This window comes from Strix uralensis, chromosome 24 (assembly GCF_047716275.1).
Source record: "Strix uralensis isolate ZFMK-TIS-50842 chromosome 24, bStrUra1, whole genome shotgun sequence".
In the NCBI taxonomy this organism is placed as follows: domain Eukaryota; kingdom Metazoa; phylum Chordata; class Aves; order Strigiformes; family Strigidae; genus Strix; species Strix uralensis.
Window position 1 is genome coordinate 5,373,364 of NC_133995.1, and position 16,145 is coordinate 5,389,508.

The 16,145-nt window shown below is 48.4% G+C and overlaps 2 protein-coding genes across 3 annotated transcripts in view; both read left to right on the top strand.

Moving 5' to 3' along the window:
• Window positions 1–598: 598 nt before the first annotated feature.
• On the top strand, window positions 599–7,090 carry RPS10 (ribosomal protein S10). Its single transcript, XM_074893863.1, has 6 exons — window positions 599–671; window positions 1,711–1,860; window positions 2,334–2,505; window positions 5,920–5,997; window positions 6,381–6,436; window positions 7,003–7,090. The coding sequence occupies exons 2-6, from the start codon at window positions 1,711–1,713 to the stop codon at window positions 7,042–7,044; spliced, it is 498 nt and encodes a 165-aa protein (XP_074749964.1). The 5' UTR covers window positions 599–671; the 3' UTR covers window positions 7,045–7,090.
• Window positions 7,091–9,587: 2,497 nt separating this feature from the next.
• The window catches only part of NUDT3 (nudix hydrolase 3), a 33,013-nt gene continuing 26,455 nt past the window's right edge, over window positions 9,588–16,145 (top strand). The window contains exons 1-2 of one of the 2 annotated variants that reach the window (XM_074893862.1): window positions 9,588–9,820; window positions 9,947–10,114. In XM_074893862.1, the coding sequence (XP_074749963.1) occupies window positions 10,016–10,114 (99 nt within the window). In that variant the 5' untranslated portion in view covers window positions 9,588–9,820; window positions 9,947–10,015. Of the gene's footprint in view, window positions 10,115–16,145 lie in introns of both variants that reach the window. The other variant, XM_074893861.1, reaches the window with a different exon arrangement.

Genomic DNA, 16,145 nt, shown 5'->3' on the forward strand with positions numbered 1-16,145 from the left:
GTGACCCCGGGCTCCCTGCCACGCTCCTGTGCTCAGAACAGGGGAGCCAGACCCCCCCGAAATCACTGCTGGTGCCTGGCACGAAGCAGCTGCCCGTGGGGGGGAGGAAGCCATGGCTGGGGGAGCGGGGGGTGGCTCTTTGCCCTGGTACCCCCGGGGTGGGATCAGAAAGTGTCCCCTGGCTGGGGACAGCCCAGCCGTCACTGAGGCCATGTGGGGATGTCACTTGTGTCCCTGCATGGACACAGGCCCGGGCTCGTCCGCAGAGCCGCTTCCCCTCTAAAATGGGGGGTGACATCACGGTCAGCGCTGGTGTCGGTCCCCGGGGCCACGCTGGGGTGGGGACATGGAGGAGGTGACACGAGTGGGGACGTGGAGGGAGAGGTCTGTGGTGGCGATCTGGAGGGGGCGGCTCTGGGGTGGGACGCGGAGGGAGGGCTCGGGGCCGGGGGCGCTGCTGACCCCGCGGAGCCGCCTGCCCGGAGCGGCGGTGACAATCCCCATCAGGCACCGCAGCGGGCACCCCACGCCCGGGCTGGAGGGGGCCTTCGCGCTTCACTCAGGCAGCGCTTCGGCCACCCCCTCCGCCGAAGGGACCTTCAGGAGGCCGGAAGCGGCTGCGCGGCGCATGCGCCCTCCTTTCCGCGCTCGGGCCCGCCGCTGCCGCCACGGTGAGGCCGCGCTCCGGGCCCGCATCGGCCTCGCATCGGCGCCATCCCGGGGCGGCGTCGTGGCGCCGCTGCCTGGCGGTGGTGGGGAGCCCCGGCCCGGCCCCCCGCGGGGGGATTTCCGGGATGGAGGGGGGATCCAGGCCCGAGTTTGCGGGGCGGGAGGGACCGGGGGGCACTAGGCCGCGGGGAGGTCCCGTTACCGGGGGGAGGGGGGGGCAGGCCTCGGGCTGGAGGGTCCTGGGCTGGGGCGGCTGCTCCAGGGTCTCCCCCTACTCCCGACGAGCCGCGGCGGACGCCCCGTTGAGTTCCCAGCGGTAACCCCGGGGCCTTCTACCCCGAGAGGCTCCCGTGGTGGAGGTCCTCGACCTACCGAGGGCTCTGCCCTGCTCGGGGCCGGCGGACCGGGGTGCCCAGCCGCTCAGGAGCTCCGTGTGTGCCGGCGTGTCAGGGAACCATCGCCCGGAGCTGAATGTTCCCTCGCTGGGGTGCGACTGCGGCAGCGCGGTTCTGGTGTGCGCTTGTGGGCCTCGGGGGTGCTCCTGGGCGAGCGAGGTGTGCTGCCAGGCTCTGCTCCCGGCTCTGAGGGGAGGGCGAGAGGCTTCCTCACCTCCCGACTTAAGTGTGAATTAACAACAGCAGCACAAGTGTCCTCAGGCCTCTGGCTGGTAGAGCCAAAACACACCTTACCCTGAGCTGTGTCTCTGCTCCACCTGCATCAGCCCTTGTCTCTTGTTTTTGACTGACATAAGATCGTTTACAGTCTTTAATATGGTGATGTGATTTAATGTTAATGATCAAAAGTTTGGACTGCTCGGTTTTCCTTTGCGGGAAGACAATGGGAAGGGACACCCAGCAGCTCAGGTGTTGAAAAGTAGTTCAGAAAGGTCTTGTAGGAGATGGAAGTCTGGGGGGTGTTATTTACGTGTTAGGCATCTTGTACAAACTAGGGCTGTCATTATTTTATTACTTCTGGTAGACTCCTGAGTGCATTTATTTTAAATCAGCAGTATTTACTGCCTGTGGCTTATCTCACGTTCAGATGTTGATGCCCAAGAAGAACCGAATTGCCATCTACGAACTCCTTTTTAAGGAGGGAGTGATGGTGGCCAAGAAAGATGTCCACATGCCGAAGCACCCTGAGCTCGTCGACAAGAACGTGCCCAACCTCCATGTCATGAAAGCCATGCAGGTACGGAGGCGAGGGCGGGCTGCAGGGGCTGGGCTGCCAGCCAGCTGGGATCTGGGCACGCGAGATTGTTGCCTACCTATGAATAAACATCATCAGCTGTTACCAAATAAACATTGTCAGATGTTGCCTTGCATTTGCTGTTTCTTTCCTACTACAGTTATTTTCCCATTTTTCTGATTTTTGCTGTTTGCTCTTTGGTTTGTTGTTCCCTGCAGACCATAGAAAGTTATTCCTTTGTGGATCCACATGTCTAGCTCCATTGTTGAAGCTATGACACCTCTGTGTGTGATAGCCTTGTGTTTTCTCACAGAACGGGAATGATGCTGTAATTTTGTCCTGGGCATGTGAATTCTTATTCCCCACATGCCCCTCATAAGCTCTTGCGTTCACAAAAGCACCTGGTGAGGCTGTTGATTGAAATATTGAACAGTGATAAGGATCACACATGAAGTAATTGAGAATTCTCTCTCTAGTCTCTGAAATCCCGTGGTTATGTGAAAGAGCAGTTTGCGTGGAGGCATTTCTACTGGTATCTGACCAACGAGGGCATCCAGTACCTGCGCGATTACCTTCACCTCCCCCCTGAGATCGTCCCCGCAACCTTGCGCCGCAGCCGCCCGGAGACTGGCAGACCACGACCCAAAGGTAAGCGACGGTTGAGAGGTGACTGATGAGTCAGCAGGGGGAAGCAGGGAACGAGGTTAAGTGTGTTAGTGCTGGTGTGGTGGACAGTCAGCTTCCAGCCCAGACTGCTCTGAGTTGCTGTGATTTTTGGAGGTATAAACATTAATAGATCAAGGAGACATGTATAGGTTTTGCTGGTTTTGTATTTGGCACTAGTCTGGTGGCCACTGGCCTACTGAAAAGTTGGAGAAAGCTGTGAGACTGACTGGGAGAAATGCTTGTGAGTGTGGGACTTGCCTTTCTCTGGTCACACAAGTGACTGGAATTACTGAGCACGGGCGTGCTGGAACTGCTGGTTCTGGATGGAGGTACCAGGTGGTGCCCAGACATGGCTGAGGGCCAAGACAGGGGATGTCTCTAGCTGCCGGGGCTTTCAAAAACTCTTCTTTTGGGAAGAGCCTGCAGCAATCCCTGCAATTCTCCCTCAGGAAGATGGTGTGTGCAGTGCTGGTCTAGCCCAGCAGGTACAGAGGACCTTATCTCTGCCTGAGTTCCCCTTAGAACAACTGCCTGGGAGGCTGTTGTGTAAAGGTTGCGTGGCCTTGGCTAGGGTTGCCGAGATAGGGAACAAACTTGCGTTCGGGTGTAGCACATGGGCACAGGATTTGATGACTGAAAGTGAAAGCGAAGCCAGAGTGCTGGATGTGCTTCATGGGGGATTCAGCTGTGGCACCTGCGGTCCCGTTGCATATCCAGGGTTCTGCCTTTATCACGTGCGCTTGACATGCTGTTAGGCGACTCAGATTGTTAAAGCTGCTTTTGCTTTTTAAAAGATTTACAACAAATACATGTGATATATTGGGCTTGTAGTTCTTACTTTTTCTCAGTGGGTTTTTCATACCCCAAAGTGAAGGAGATGCTGGTCAGGGAAACAGATGTGCTGTTGATGCTGACCTCTCAGATTGCCCACAGCTGCCTCTGCACAGGCACCTCCCTGCAAAATGTGTTGTAGACCCACTTGCAGATGGCTGAACTCTATTTCCAGAAGGTATTCTTCTCTGGTTGCAAATGACAGTATTAAATAATAAAGCGTGGGTTCCAGACCTGCCTATTTAGTCCACACGAGGCAGAAGCTACACTGTTTCCTTGTGGATGCTTGGTTTCGGCCTGTGAATGGCTTGTGAACCATTTTGATACCATTTATTGTGAGCAATGTCATACAGTAGTGCAGTACATACAATCATATAGTAGTGTAGTACAAAGAAACTTGAAGTGAATGTGCTGAAGCCACCATGCCCCTCAGTTCAGTTCCGAGAGGGGTACTGTGTTCCAAGCTCATAATTTGGAATAGGAGGGATGGTTACCTTGCTGGTATGTGTTTAGAAATGCTCTGCGAAATCCCTTCTGCTTAGTTTTCCTTGGTTTTTTGTCCAGTAGTAGAGAAGAAACACCACAGTGCAGAACATGGATTGTAAAATTGATCTTTGGGGAGATAAAAACTTCTGGAAACTTAGAGAAAGGAGAGAGAAAATTACTGCAGCTGTGGTTGGCAGAACAGTGTTGCCAGGTTTCTAGGGGCAAGAGATGTTTCTTCTCCCTCAAGGCAGAAGATGGTGGGTCTTCTGCTTTGTGTGGAGTTGCCTCTTTGTGTTTACCAGGAATGCTGCTGTAGAATGTCATCCTGCCCTTAAAGCGGGACTTGCTGTGTGGAAAGGGGAGTCCCTGCATGACAAAGCTCTTTCTGGTAGATGGTAGGAGTCTACTCCTGCTTCTGCGCTACATCGCATCCCGTCCCCAAGTACTGGGCACTGCACTGGGGCCGGAGGCTGTGGGCATGGGGTGCTGAGGCCTTCACCTGCTTCTCCTGCAACTTGTTTTTGAGCCTAGCAAAACTGTAGCATCGTCTGCTTCAAAGGAAAGAATTGCATCGTAACTAGGAAGGTGATTGTTTCTTTGATCTCTGAGTAGCTTTGGATGTTATCGAATTTATTCTTTAGATGTTGTGTTTATCCAGCGAGCTAAAGAAACTGCGTATCTGATGGGGGGGACGGACGGACTTACAGATCCTGGCTAAAATTTACTTGGGGTTTCTGCTGCGAGGAAGCTTCCCTTTGCAGCATCTCAGGCCATTTCAGTGCAGTGCCGCAGACCTCATTCAGTCCGCACCTCGGCAGGGTTAGCTGGCAGGGCTGCACAAATTGCCCGTTCCTGTGCTGTTTCTCTGTGGATTACCTGCCTCAGGCTGCAGCAGGCCAGGAGCCGCAGAGCCGTGTGTGGATGGTGGTGCAGAATCCAGGCTGATGGGTCTTGCTTGACCTCTGGGGGGTTTGGGACCTTTGCTGGTACTTCCATGCAGTGCTACTGACTTTCTCAAGTAAGGTTTGGCACAAAAGCTGGAGCAGTTAGTCTAAAGCAGGTTTTGGATTACTGTGTATTTGATATTTGTAATTTGTGTCTCTGTTACAGATGTAATTGAACTGTTAGACGTGAAGGATGGGCAGATCTGAAGTTTAAAATAATCCATTGGCTAGGGGATGTGCTATAATGGTTTAACCTGACAGAAGGGAAGGACACAGAAGCACTTGTAGGACATTACTCTGCTTGCACAGCAGTGGGTTGTGTTTCTCTTTGTCATAAAAGCATCTATTATAAGAACTGGTTTTTGTATGGGAAAACTAATGCCTTCAGGATAAATCAAGCCTGTAGAAGTGCGTGATTTATGTTTCTTGCCGCATGCTTGAGACTGCTAGTACACTGTGGTGTGCCAGGCAGCAGCTGCCCTTAAATGTGTCTTGCTGCCTGAGTGTGAAGACCTTGGCCTGGTGCTGGGCGAGCGTATTTCATGTTTGATGGTCAGGGCGAACCCTGTAAGAGTGGCACAGAGGCTGCCAGTTCCACCACATCTGTTTCTTCCCTGCAAGTGTTCTGTCTGATATTAATCTGATGTTACATAGATAATCTGCTCTTAGTTTTATTAATCTATTCCATTGTGGAGGATTTGTGATACTGATAGTGTAGCTGTATTTTAGGTTGGGATCAGAATGTTGTGTAGTTTGTGACTTGGCTATGAACAAATTTGTCAGATGTGACAGATTCCCTGTATTTCTGATTTTTTTTTTTTATTATCATTAATTTTTTGGCTCTTGTTTGAAGGCCAGAAGACTGTTGAGATGATGCTGTAAATCCATTTTTCAGATTATTTAACTTCAACCCAAGCACAAGCTGGTGCAGATTTTACCCTTAAAGTGAAATTCTTGCTATATCACATTTTTGTGTAGGTTTATCTACGCTGAGCTGTTAAGGTGCAGCTCTGTTGGTAGATCTAATGCTCAGCTGGAGGGTTTTTTCCCACCTTGAGATGCAGGGTCACCCATGGAGCGAGCCGTTTGTGTGCTGGGTAAGCAATGTAGTTGATGTTGCTCTTTTCCCTTTCAGGTCTGGAAGGTGAACGCCCCGCGCGTCTCACTCGGGGAGAAGCTGACAGGGACACGTACAGACGCAGTGCTGTTCCACGTGAGTGTCCGTCATCTTGCTCTATGAATATCAGGCTGGCCTTGCTCTCTGGGCGGGTTATCTCTTTGGGAGAATTGTCTTCAGTATTGGCCTCCTTTCAAGAAGAAAAGAGGAAAATTAGACTCTTGGCGTAGCTTGGGCATTTATGCAACAGTTCATATCTATCTGCTTATGGATAGGAGTCTTTTGAATTCTGTCAGGCTGGGCTGTGGGATTTTCTCTGGGGTGGGTTCAGTGACTTTCTAACAGCCTCTATAATAGCTATTTTATTTTGCTGTGTTTCGCCTCAGTTTTAGTTGATTGTAAAGCTTTGATTCCAAGCAGGAGCACTGTACTTGGGGCGTGGATTCCTTGGTTAGTAACTCATTCTTCTCTCTCTTCAGCTGGCGCTGACAAGAAGGCTGAGGCTGGTGCTGGAGCAGCCACTGAATTCCAATTTGTGAGTATTTGCATTGAGATTTGCTTCCTTTATTGAGTTTTTCATTAGGAGAAAGTGGATGGGTCATACCTGCATGCTCTGCAGTGTGGTGCTTCTGAGGTGTGCCAGCTGGGGGGGGTTGGGTTTTTGGCTCTCATGGTGTGAGAGAGGCTGGCAACTGTTAACCCTTTATGCCCAGCTGCATTCCTGTTGGGGAAACTACCTGATGGCCTCGCTGCTGTGACGGGAAGCCAGTGACACATTTGAGAAGCATGCTGAGCTCTCTGGAGGAAATGCATGATTTTCTACATCAGAAATAGAAAAGTTTTAGACACGATCCACAGAGCTGACTAGGATGGGTTGATTTTGTTCTTAGTATTGCTCATCTGGTTAACCTGGGTCAGGTGGCCAGTCTCAAGCAGATCAGAGTTAGGCTGTTCTTGGAGAGGGAATGCTTAGCAAAGTAATGCGAAGTTGAGGAAAGACAGCTAGCTCTTTTATGATGTTGGTGGTTCTTGCTGCTGTGTATTTGTCGCTGTCACTTGCTTAATACGGTGACTTCTAATGCTCTTCCTTTTCTGTTGCAGAGAGGTGGATTTGGTCGTGGACGTGGTCAGCCTCCTCAGTAGAACTTCTGCTCATGTTTTGTGTATAATAAAATAGGTGAAAATGCCACCTGGGTTGCATCACTGTGTCTTATTTAAGTGCATAAATCTAGAGCTCATGCAGCAGAGAGGTGACTCAAATCTTTGGCATGTGTAACAACAGTAGTGGAGTAACTTGTGATTAGAAAACAGGTTATAGAAAAGGAAGTTTGTAGGTTTGGTGGTTACTGAGGTAGGGCTTTGCTAGTGCATAGAGGTGATTCTCATGGAGGAATGAGCAGCCTTGGTTCATGGCAGTGCAGAAGTGCTGCAGGCAGTTTTTCTCCTCAGGAAGATGCTCATTTCTAGTAATTCCCAGTAATGCAGTAAAGCCGGGCTGAGAGACAATTCTATTTTGCAGACAGAGCATTCAGCAAGTTCAGCTGTGTCAGCCTGAGGCCCTCTGTGAATCGGACCCAACCAGTGCAGGCAGGTGAGCATTTTCCTTACCCCAGTTCTGAAATGACTGGATTAATTAACCGTGGCTTGAGAAGGATGGGTGCTTGTGGCAGCAGCTGCTGCTGGTGGGAGCTGAGCAGAGCTGGGGCGGGAGCGCAGCCGCTCCCCTGCAGTGTGCAGCAGCCAGTAGATGTCACTCGCCAGCTAATGAGGGGTTGATGCTAATTGGGAATGGCTGTCTGCAGCCTGGTAAATGGTACCTCGTTCAGGGCAGCCTTGATACCACACAAGGGCTAGATGCTAACCTAGGGGGAAAGGAGTTCATTCCAGTCCTAGTTTGGGGTGAGGGAAATGGTGGGCATGAGGTTATTTTTTTAAAATTTATTTCTGAGGGAGTTAGCACTGTGGGGAGAGACTAGGTGTTTCGAATCTTTGACTGATCCATCTGCCTCTGTTGAAGTTTGTGGGTTATGATTTAGCTAAACCTAATCCAGACTAACCTGCTGGATTTGCCAGAACGCACTTTACAGCCTAGCTTTTAAAGGGAATGTGCTTTTTTTTTTCCAAGCTCTTTTTTTCAACTTAACTAGTGAGCTTCTGGGTTGTCCAGCTCTACTGGGGCTTCTTGTTCTAAGTTGCTGCTTATTTTATCCTACAGTGGAGTAGTAATGTTTACAATTTATGCATTATAGTTGTGATTCTGTTTGGGAAATGTTGCGTTCAGCAAAACGTTTAGCCTCATGTGAAATTAAGCAACTATTTCAAATCACTTGGAGTATTTCAGTGTGTGGCAATTGGTGTGAAATGCTGTTTTCTTCCAAAAGAATATTTGACTCATTGAAGGGAAGATCCAGATGAGCATGTAAAAATTGATTTTGTTTTGGGGTGAAGAGCCCCAGTCTAAATGGACTTCCACAACGGAAGTATTGCCTCCACATTTTTAATCTACTAGTCTCCTGACCCACCAGTCTGTCCAGCTTAGGATGGGAGCTCTGTGAGGCAGAGAGGATCCCATCCTCATCCTCTCAAAAGCTTTTTAGCATTCATGAGCTGTGGAGGGGGGGATTTGAGAGCATGGCTGTTAACAGTGTCTCCTTTCTGGATGGTGCCTCCCCTGGGTGCTCTCTAGTGGGATCCACACCTGGCAAAGAGCCTTTTATTGCACCCATGTGCAGAGTCAGAAAATGATAAGGGCTTCTTGGGTTACCCTCCATTTTTGACTGTCTCCTGTGGTGTGGCGGAGACCAGGCTGCTGAAGCCAAACCACTGCTGGGCAAATACCGCTCAGAGAAGTATTTGACCCTTTGCCAGGGTTTTCCTCCTGGGGGAGCACACAAAATTGGGGCTGGGGAGGCCGTGGGGGGCTGTGGCATACAGTGGCACCCCTCTGCCTGCGATCGCCCTGCAAACAAGCCAAGCCCTGGCAAAATGGGGTGATGCTGATGTTAGCCACTCCTGGGGTGCAATTTTAGGGGCTTACAGGCTGCCCAGTGAAATTGTGCCCTGAGGCTGAAGCCAAAAAATGCTTAAAAAGGCCCCTGGGGGGCAAGGAGTGTGTGTAATAGCAGGGGGCCCTGCAAGTGCCCCCCATGAGGTGGCTCGGTGCTGGTGCCTTCCCGAGCTGAGGCCACCTGGCTTGTAGAGGACCCCCACTCCCTGCTTCCCCGGGGTGCAGATTCCGCCCCCCCCCCCCCCCCCCCCGGTTTGTTCCGCTCCCGCCCGTGGGGTACAATGGGACCCCCGCAACCTCGCTCCGCCACTGGCGTAAGCTGCCCCCCCCCCGCCTTGCGCAAGATGGGCGTTCTTCCCTCCCCAGCGTCTGCGCGCTTTGCGTAGAGCCGCTGTCAAAGCGGAGCCATGTGCGCGGGGGGCCGGCTCTGCCCCGGCGCCTTTTGCGTAACTGCCAAGGGCGCCCCAGCACGCAGCCGCCCGGCGGCTTACGAACAGCCTTATTCCCGAAGGCGGCCTACGCCGTGCCGCTGGCGCAGAGGGCTCGGCGTGGAGGCGGAGGGAGGAGGCGGAGGCGTGGTGGCGCCGTCTGCGCGGGGCGGGAGGGGGGGGGAGCGATTCTGGAAGCCGGGCTGCGCCGTCTGCGTGGCGGGCGCGCCGTGAAGCGGCAGGGGGCAGCCACCGCCTCCCCCGCCCGGCGGCTCTACGCCGTTTGCGTAGCGTGCCCCAAGATGGCGTCGCGGTCGTCGTCGTCGGCGGTGGCCGGAGCGCTGGCAGCGGCGGCGGAGCGGCTGGAAGTGAAGGGAGGGATGAGGCGGGCGAAAGGCGGCAGCGCGTAGCGGGCGGCTCCCGGCCTGCGGGAGACAGAGCGTAGACCGAGAAAGAGACTGTCGCGGGGAGGCGGCCCCCCTCTGTGTGTGTGTGTCCCGTCCCGTCCCCCCGTCCCCCCCCCCCCCCCCAGTCCTTCCCCGCCCGCCCCTCACGGGAGCCCCGGCGGGTCCTTCCCGGCGCCGCCACCCTGCCCACCCCCGCCCTCTAGGCCGCGGGCTTCGCCGTCCTCCGGCCTGCCGCCCCCCACCCCACCCCAGCCGCCCCCTCGGAGCGGAGGATGATGAAGCTCAAGTCCAACCAGACGCGCACCTACGACGGGGACGGCTACAAGAAGCGGGCGGCCTGCCTGTGCTTCCGCAGCGAGAGCGAGGAGGAGGTGAGGGCCGGGGGACCGCGGCCGGCCGGGGGTTGTGTCCCCCCTCGGGGACAGGGGTGGGGGCGAAGCCGGGTCCCGCAGGGGACCTCCGAGCAGCGACCTGCGCCCCCGGAGCCGCCCGGGTGTGACTTGGTTGCGGCGGGATTTTTTTTTTTTTTTTTTTTTCCTAGGTGCAATTAAGCATCGCTGGGAAAGTTGGTGTTTCCCCTTCTTCTTTATTTTTCACCTCTAAACATGAGGAAAATGCCCAGAATGAAAGATTGTGTATCATGGGGTGGTGGAACAGTCTGGTAAGGAGTGTTGTGGCACGGGATGGGATTTGGCAGTTGAGTGGACCGACCACGCTGGCAGAACTTCAGTCCAGCACATCACATGAGATGGGAGAGGAAACCTGACCTTGGATTTATAAAAAGAAACTGGGATAAAAGGGGACTGATGGAGTGCCAGAAGCTGCTGTCCAGAGAGGCTTGGGAGGAAGTGGGAATTAAAGGTAGGTTGGTTAGTTTAAGAACGGCCGTGTTGCTAAGTGGTTGTATTGTCCGTGAAGTTAAAAGGAGAAACTTTACTCAGATGTGCAGTTTTTGACTATTCCTTTTTAATATCTTCTCAGCGTGGGCTTGGGTACTCGGGACAAGCTAGGCTGCAGGTCTTTTTTTGCTTCTTCTGGAATCAGGCATACTTCATTTCATTTACTGGTTCCTGAGTGGTTGTGCTAAAGTCTTTGTTCTCCTGATTATCATATTTGTAGCTACAGGAAATCGGAAGGGAATGCAGACAAGTTCACTGGAGGAAAGTAAATTAGCATACTGTTCAGTTATTATTTAACACGGTGAAGGAGGTTTGACAAACCCTTTGTAGCTGTGCTGTCATGGTGAAGAGTGTCAACATTTCAAGCATAAACGGTCTGAAATGAAAACAGTACGTTTTGGTGAAGCGTTCATTGTAGCTGGACTTTCAGGAAATTTATGATACTTTGAACTAACTATGAAGAACGTAATCATATCATGTAATAATACTGGGGCTAATCAGCGTGGATGGTTGAAGGCACCTGCGTTTCCTGATGCAATTTTACACAATTTGTGTGGCAAGTGTGGCAACTCTTCTCAAGAGTTAGATGCTTGACCATGTTTGATTGCAGTATGGTTGAAAATAGAAATGTAATTTTAACAGTTGCCTGATGCAATCAGCTTTTGAGTGGTTGTTAGTCTTTATTTTACAACTCCTCATTTTGCAGTGTCATACGGGCTCCAGCTTACCCCACGACAGTGGTCTGGTACATCCTCTGGCCAGTGGGCTCTCACGGTGTTGGTGACACAAAGGTTTGTTAACATGGCAGTTTCACAATACTGGCCCGAGATGGTTGAAGAAGGAAAAGTAAACTCGTTCTAGAGGCATGCTAACTTGTGACAGATTTCTTTCAGTGTAGGTTAAGCTGGTTGGGTTTGTTTATGGTTGAGCTTTAAAGCCATTTTTATGTCAAAGTTGTGTCTGTGTTGTGGTTTGCAACAACTTTCAGTGGATTGAAAATCTCATTTAATTTAAATTGGTACAATTTCAGCCTTTAGTTTCAAGGTAAGACCTAGAGTAGAAAAATCTGTTTCCCGTTTCAAAGGGGGGAGTTCAGAGGTGGCTGTCTCTCTGTGCTAATTGTGCCTTGTCATTTCCATGGGTCTGTTACGAGGGCAGCAAGCGAAGCTCTGGAAAACTTTTCGTGTATCAGGGCAATAGAGGTTCTCGCACGAGCATCGTTTCCTCACTGGAGCTTTGGTCGCTGTTGGTGACTGGCCCTGTCTCTGATCTCCCCAATAAAATCAGGTGGTGTGTTGTACTGTTCTGTGACCCATAAAGGAGCACTAATTGCTTTGTAAATGATGCAGCATGGGATGTAGATTGATTTCCTCAAGTATGTGCATGTGTGTGCTTTTTTATAAGTGAGCCACAGAAATAGTGAAGCAATGAATTATAGTTTTTACTTTGAATTAGCCTCCTAAGGACATCACACAGCCTTTCGAACGCCGTATTTATTTATGGTACCTGTGTATTTAACGCAGAGCTGAAGCTGCGTCCTGTGTTCTCATCTATTACATACCTACTGCAGTGGCTGGTCATGAAGTGGACCTTTTCAACAAATGCGTTTAGGAAAGGTGTTATCGAGTCACACCACCCTGAACACACGCGTGCCAGAATGGATTCCTTTCACAGCTACTGCTCTTCATCTTAGTCAAAAGGCCTGGAAGCCATTTAAGTTACGCTTGTATCGATTACTTAAATCAGCAAGCAAGAAACCTTGATTTTTATGAATTTCTCTTTCTAATTATTTCTTAGGTTAGATCTCACTTGTTGGTGTTTAAATAAACTTTTATTTGAGAGAAGTCTACTTGTCTGCTCTTACTGCTACTTGCACTTTGATAACAAGAAAGGTGTTATCTGTACACAGTTAATTATATAGTTTAACATGTCTGTGAAAGATTTCCGTTTCTCTTGGAGAATAATACATTTTTTTGTGTGCTACTGACATTTTATTATTGATTACTTCTATTTAAATGGAAATTGAGATCTATTTAAAAGGCCTCTCCAGGGAGGGGGAGGAAGAAACAATCAAAGTATGTTAGTTAAAGACCCATTAAAAGCTTACTGTTTAAAAAGAAAACAAACATGTTTTGATAAATAATTTAAGCTCACTGTATTTTAAAGTATTATTTTTTTCTAGGACTGGCTGTTTCTGGTTACTGTTTCTTTTAAGCGCTTAAGAAATAGTGGATCTTATCTCTTGTGGTTCTTCTTCATTTCCTGCTATGAATTTAAAAAACCAAATTTTTTCCCTTTTTTTGAACCTCTAATTAGTTCCTGAATTATACAGTTTTGTCAATGAACAAGAAGAAATAAGAAAAATCCTGTTACTGCTTACAGAGGAGGCTACTTTTTTTCTTTGTAGGTGTTTACCCCTAACTCATCAGTTCATTGATTTAATTTTCTTTAAATCTTAGCAATCAATGGAGATTGCTAAAACAGCATCTCTTTGGTTAGGCATTATATTTGCAAATAAAGAGTCTTAACATAATAATGCTTAATTTCCTTTTCAGTTTTTAAGTGATTTATTTTTTCCGTATGCTGCTCGAGGTTGCGCATTTTCTCTGTATTGCATTTGGAAGCTACTACTTTTGGACATGAAAGAAGCTCTGGAACGTTTTTGGAAGACCAAACGTTGGCTGAAAAGATGTCTTTGTTACATATTCCCTTAAAAAAAACATACAGGGAGAATTCATTTAAACATGAATCTCTAATGGAGCAAAAAATACATTTCTTAATTGGGCTGTGTGGAAAAAAATCTGTATCTGTGTTGTTTCATAAACAGTGAGCCACCACAGAGTGATGCCTCTTTGGGCAGGAGGGAGAACAGGGGAGTCAACAGACTCAGAGAGAGTGTGAACAGACTTCAAAGGACCTTTCGGAGACCGAACGCCAGGACTCTGCTATTTTCATCTTTTCCAATGGTGTAAACTCCCTTGATATTTGCTGCTTCTGCACAAGTGGGGAAGGAGAGCGTGCAGATCAAGAGATCCCAAGTCTTGCGTTATCTCTGAAATCACTCATTTTCTTGCTTGTGATGTCAGTGCCTCTCAATATTGCTGTTATGGTGTTATTTTTAAATAACACAAGTATTTTTTGTATAGACCAGCTGTTTCAATGAGGAAATGTTCCAGAAAATGTCACTAATGTCTTACTATTAAGAAGCAGATGGAAGCCTGCTCAATGGCAGCATCTCTGTGTTATATTTTAACAGAAATAAAAAGGAACCATTTGGCTTTAAGTCCTGCACTGGTGTAGCTACAGGTTTAAGCATGCCTGCATTGTATCTGGTGAAAGGACAAGCTGCTCATTAACAACTGGTATTTTTAAAGACTTTTGAAGGAAATGCTTCGGAAAGAATAGGATCCAGGATTGGTCGTCTTTTCTTAATTGTGAATGAAGTCTAAATTGAGATGAGAAAACAGAACTTTCACACAGCGTCTGGTAAGCGCCCTGGCTCTGCCGCTCTGTGAGCGTGCCAAGCCAATACGGTCACTAAAAGCTACGTTTATGTAGCCCCACAACAGCTTCAGTTGGGGAAAGTAATTTGAATGCAAACTAACCTTTTTCTTCTTGCTTCTCCTGGGTCAGTTTGAAACCAAGCTGTGACGTAATACAGCACTTCACAAATTTTAACTGTAGACTATGTTGATGATCGCACGGTGTTCCTGAGCCATCCTTTGTGCGTTTGCTTCAATTTAAAAATAATAATAGCTAAAAACACTCGGAGTACTTCACTGTTGGGACGTAAAGGGAGCCCAGTGTCATATGATCATCATCCTTTAGTCCATATAGACTCAGAATCTTTGTTCTGATGGCTCAGCTTGACTCTGTACCTTCCCTTCAGCTACATAAAAGGGTTGTGGTTGAAACCAAATCAAGTTCTCCCTGTCTGTCGCTAACACATTACCACATCTCCAGTAGGATATAGGGCAGTTTAGAAATAGTTCTCTTGCTTGTGCTTCCCCTGTCCCTCTTGGCTGTGCTTGTAGCTAGTTTTCTCCAAGAGCAAGAGAATAAAGCTCTGCAACACCTAGCTTTCATCTTAAAAAGTGTTTAGCTTTTTCGTAAAGGCAGCTTTCGTAAACAATTTTACAAGCAATTCCATGGTCTCTTGTACTTTCCCAAATTACAAAAGAATGAAAATTGTTAAATTTTCACGTAATCTACTGGAAGCTCTGTGAGCTGTTGTGAAACTGGAGAATTGAGTCAGTTTTGTTCTACTGCAGCTTGGGGAAAGTGATGACTATGCAAAGAGGAGAGAGTACTGCACCCCTAGGTGTGTTGAGAAGGACCTGACAGACGGCGGTGGCCGCTGTCTCTTCTCCCCATAACGCTTCTCTGGCACCTCTTTGATCCTAAATTCATTTATCGCCTGACCAGAGGCTGTAGCTGTTTCTCCTACCTTTCTCTCCTCACTCGTTGTGTCCCAGTCCCAGCTGTTTTTTTAAACTGGTGATTGGTCCCCTGACTTGGTTCATCTCAGCATTCTTCAGACAAGCTATGTGGAGGCAGGTAGAAGCAGTTGGGGGGTGTGCCCAGCTGGGAGTGCTGCCAAAGGACATAATCTTCTCATGGATGGTCTCTCAAGGTCTGGAAAACACCTCTTCCCCTTCTCAGTCAAAGGAAAATGCTCATGGGCTTGGATTTTATCATTATTTTTTTTTGAAATAAGGAAAATTATCCTGGTTTGCATACCTCTGTGATGGGGTCGCTTAGAAAAATTGAGTAGAACAAAATTAAGAAACTCTCAATTCTACCTTATGTATAGTAAACGTCAGCGTTCAGATGCTGTGTGTATATATATATATTAAAATATTTATATATATAATATCCAGCAGTTGGGAAGCAGATACTCAGTTTCTTTAAACAGTAGTTCTTTTTCAGCCCAACTGAGAGACTGACTGCACAGGCTGGTCCAGGATCGTTCAAATTTTGTGTGTATTTATATCAGAATTTGTGTCTCTGTAGCTGTCTTTGTTGTGCAGTGGATAATGCACACTAACTCTTTGTTCTCAGAAATTTCACGTTAACATGTGAAATTCAGAGGGATACAATTACATACTGGGCAGATTTTTTTAAAGATGCTTCAGATGGTTTGAATGTTATTTTCATTCGTATTGACTTGGGTGGTTACTTGTGTAAATAACATATATTGATGTTTGCGTAGAATTAACTACTTATATTTGAAAAGCTTCTCAAGAGTTTTCATGGCTGTAGGGCTTTTGCATGCTTTATTTTATGAATAGGACTTGTTAATCAAAACAGTAAGTGTATACATACGCAACTGTTGACATCCAGAGTCATTTGGTCTGCGTAAAAGGCAAAAATACTCCCTTCATTTCTTCTTTTTTTTTTTTTTTTTTCCCCCCCCTTATTAAAAAAGGCAGTTTACAAGCTAGCATTCCTTCTGGAAAAAGTCCACCTGGACAAGTTGTGGAAGTACCGAGTGGTCAACAAA

Bases quoted from the DNA above. Each gene is read 5' to 3' on its own strand.
- RPS10 (XM_074893863.1), top strand. From the start codon at position 1,711: ATGTTGATGCCCAAGAAGAACCGAATTGCCATCTACGAACTCCTTTTT. The intron at 1,861-2,333 runs GTACGGAGGCGA...TTCTCTCTCTAG, and splicing joins ATGTCATGAAAGCCATGCAG to TCTCTGAAATCCCGTGGTTA. The intron at 2,506-5,919 runs GTAAGCGACGGT...TTTCCCTTTCAG, and splicing joins TGGCAGACCACGACCCAAAG to GTCTGGAAGGTGAACGCCCC.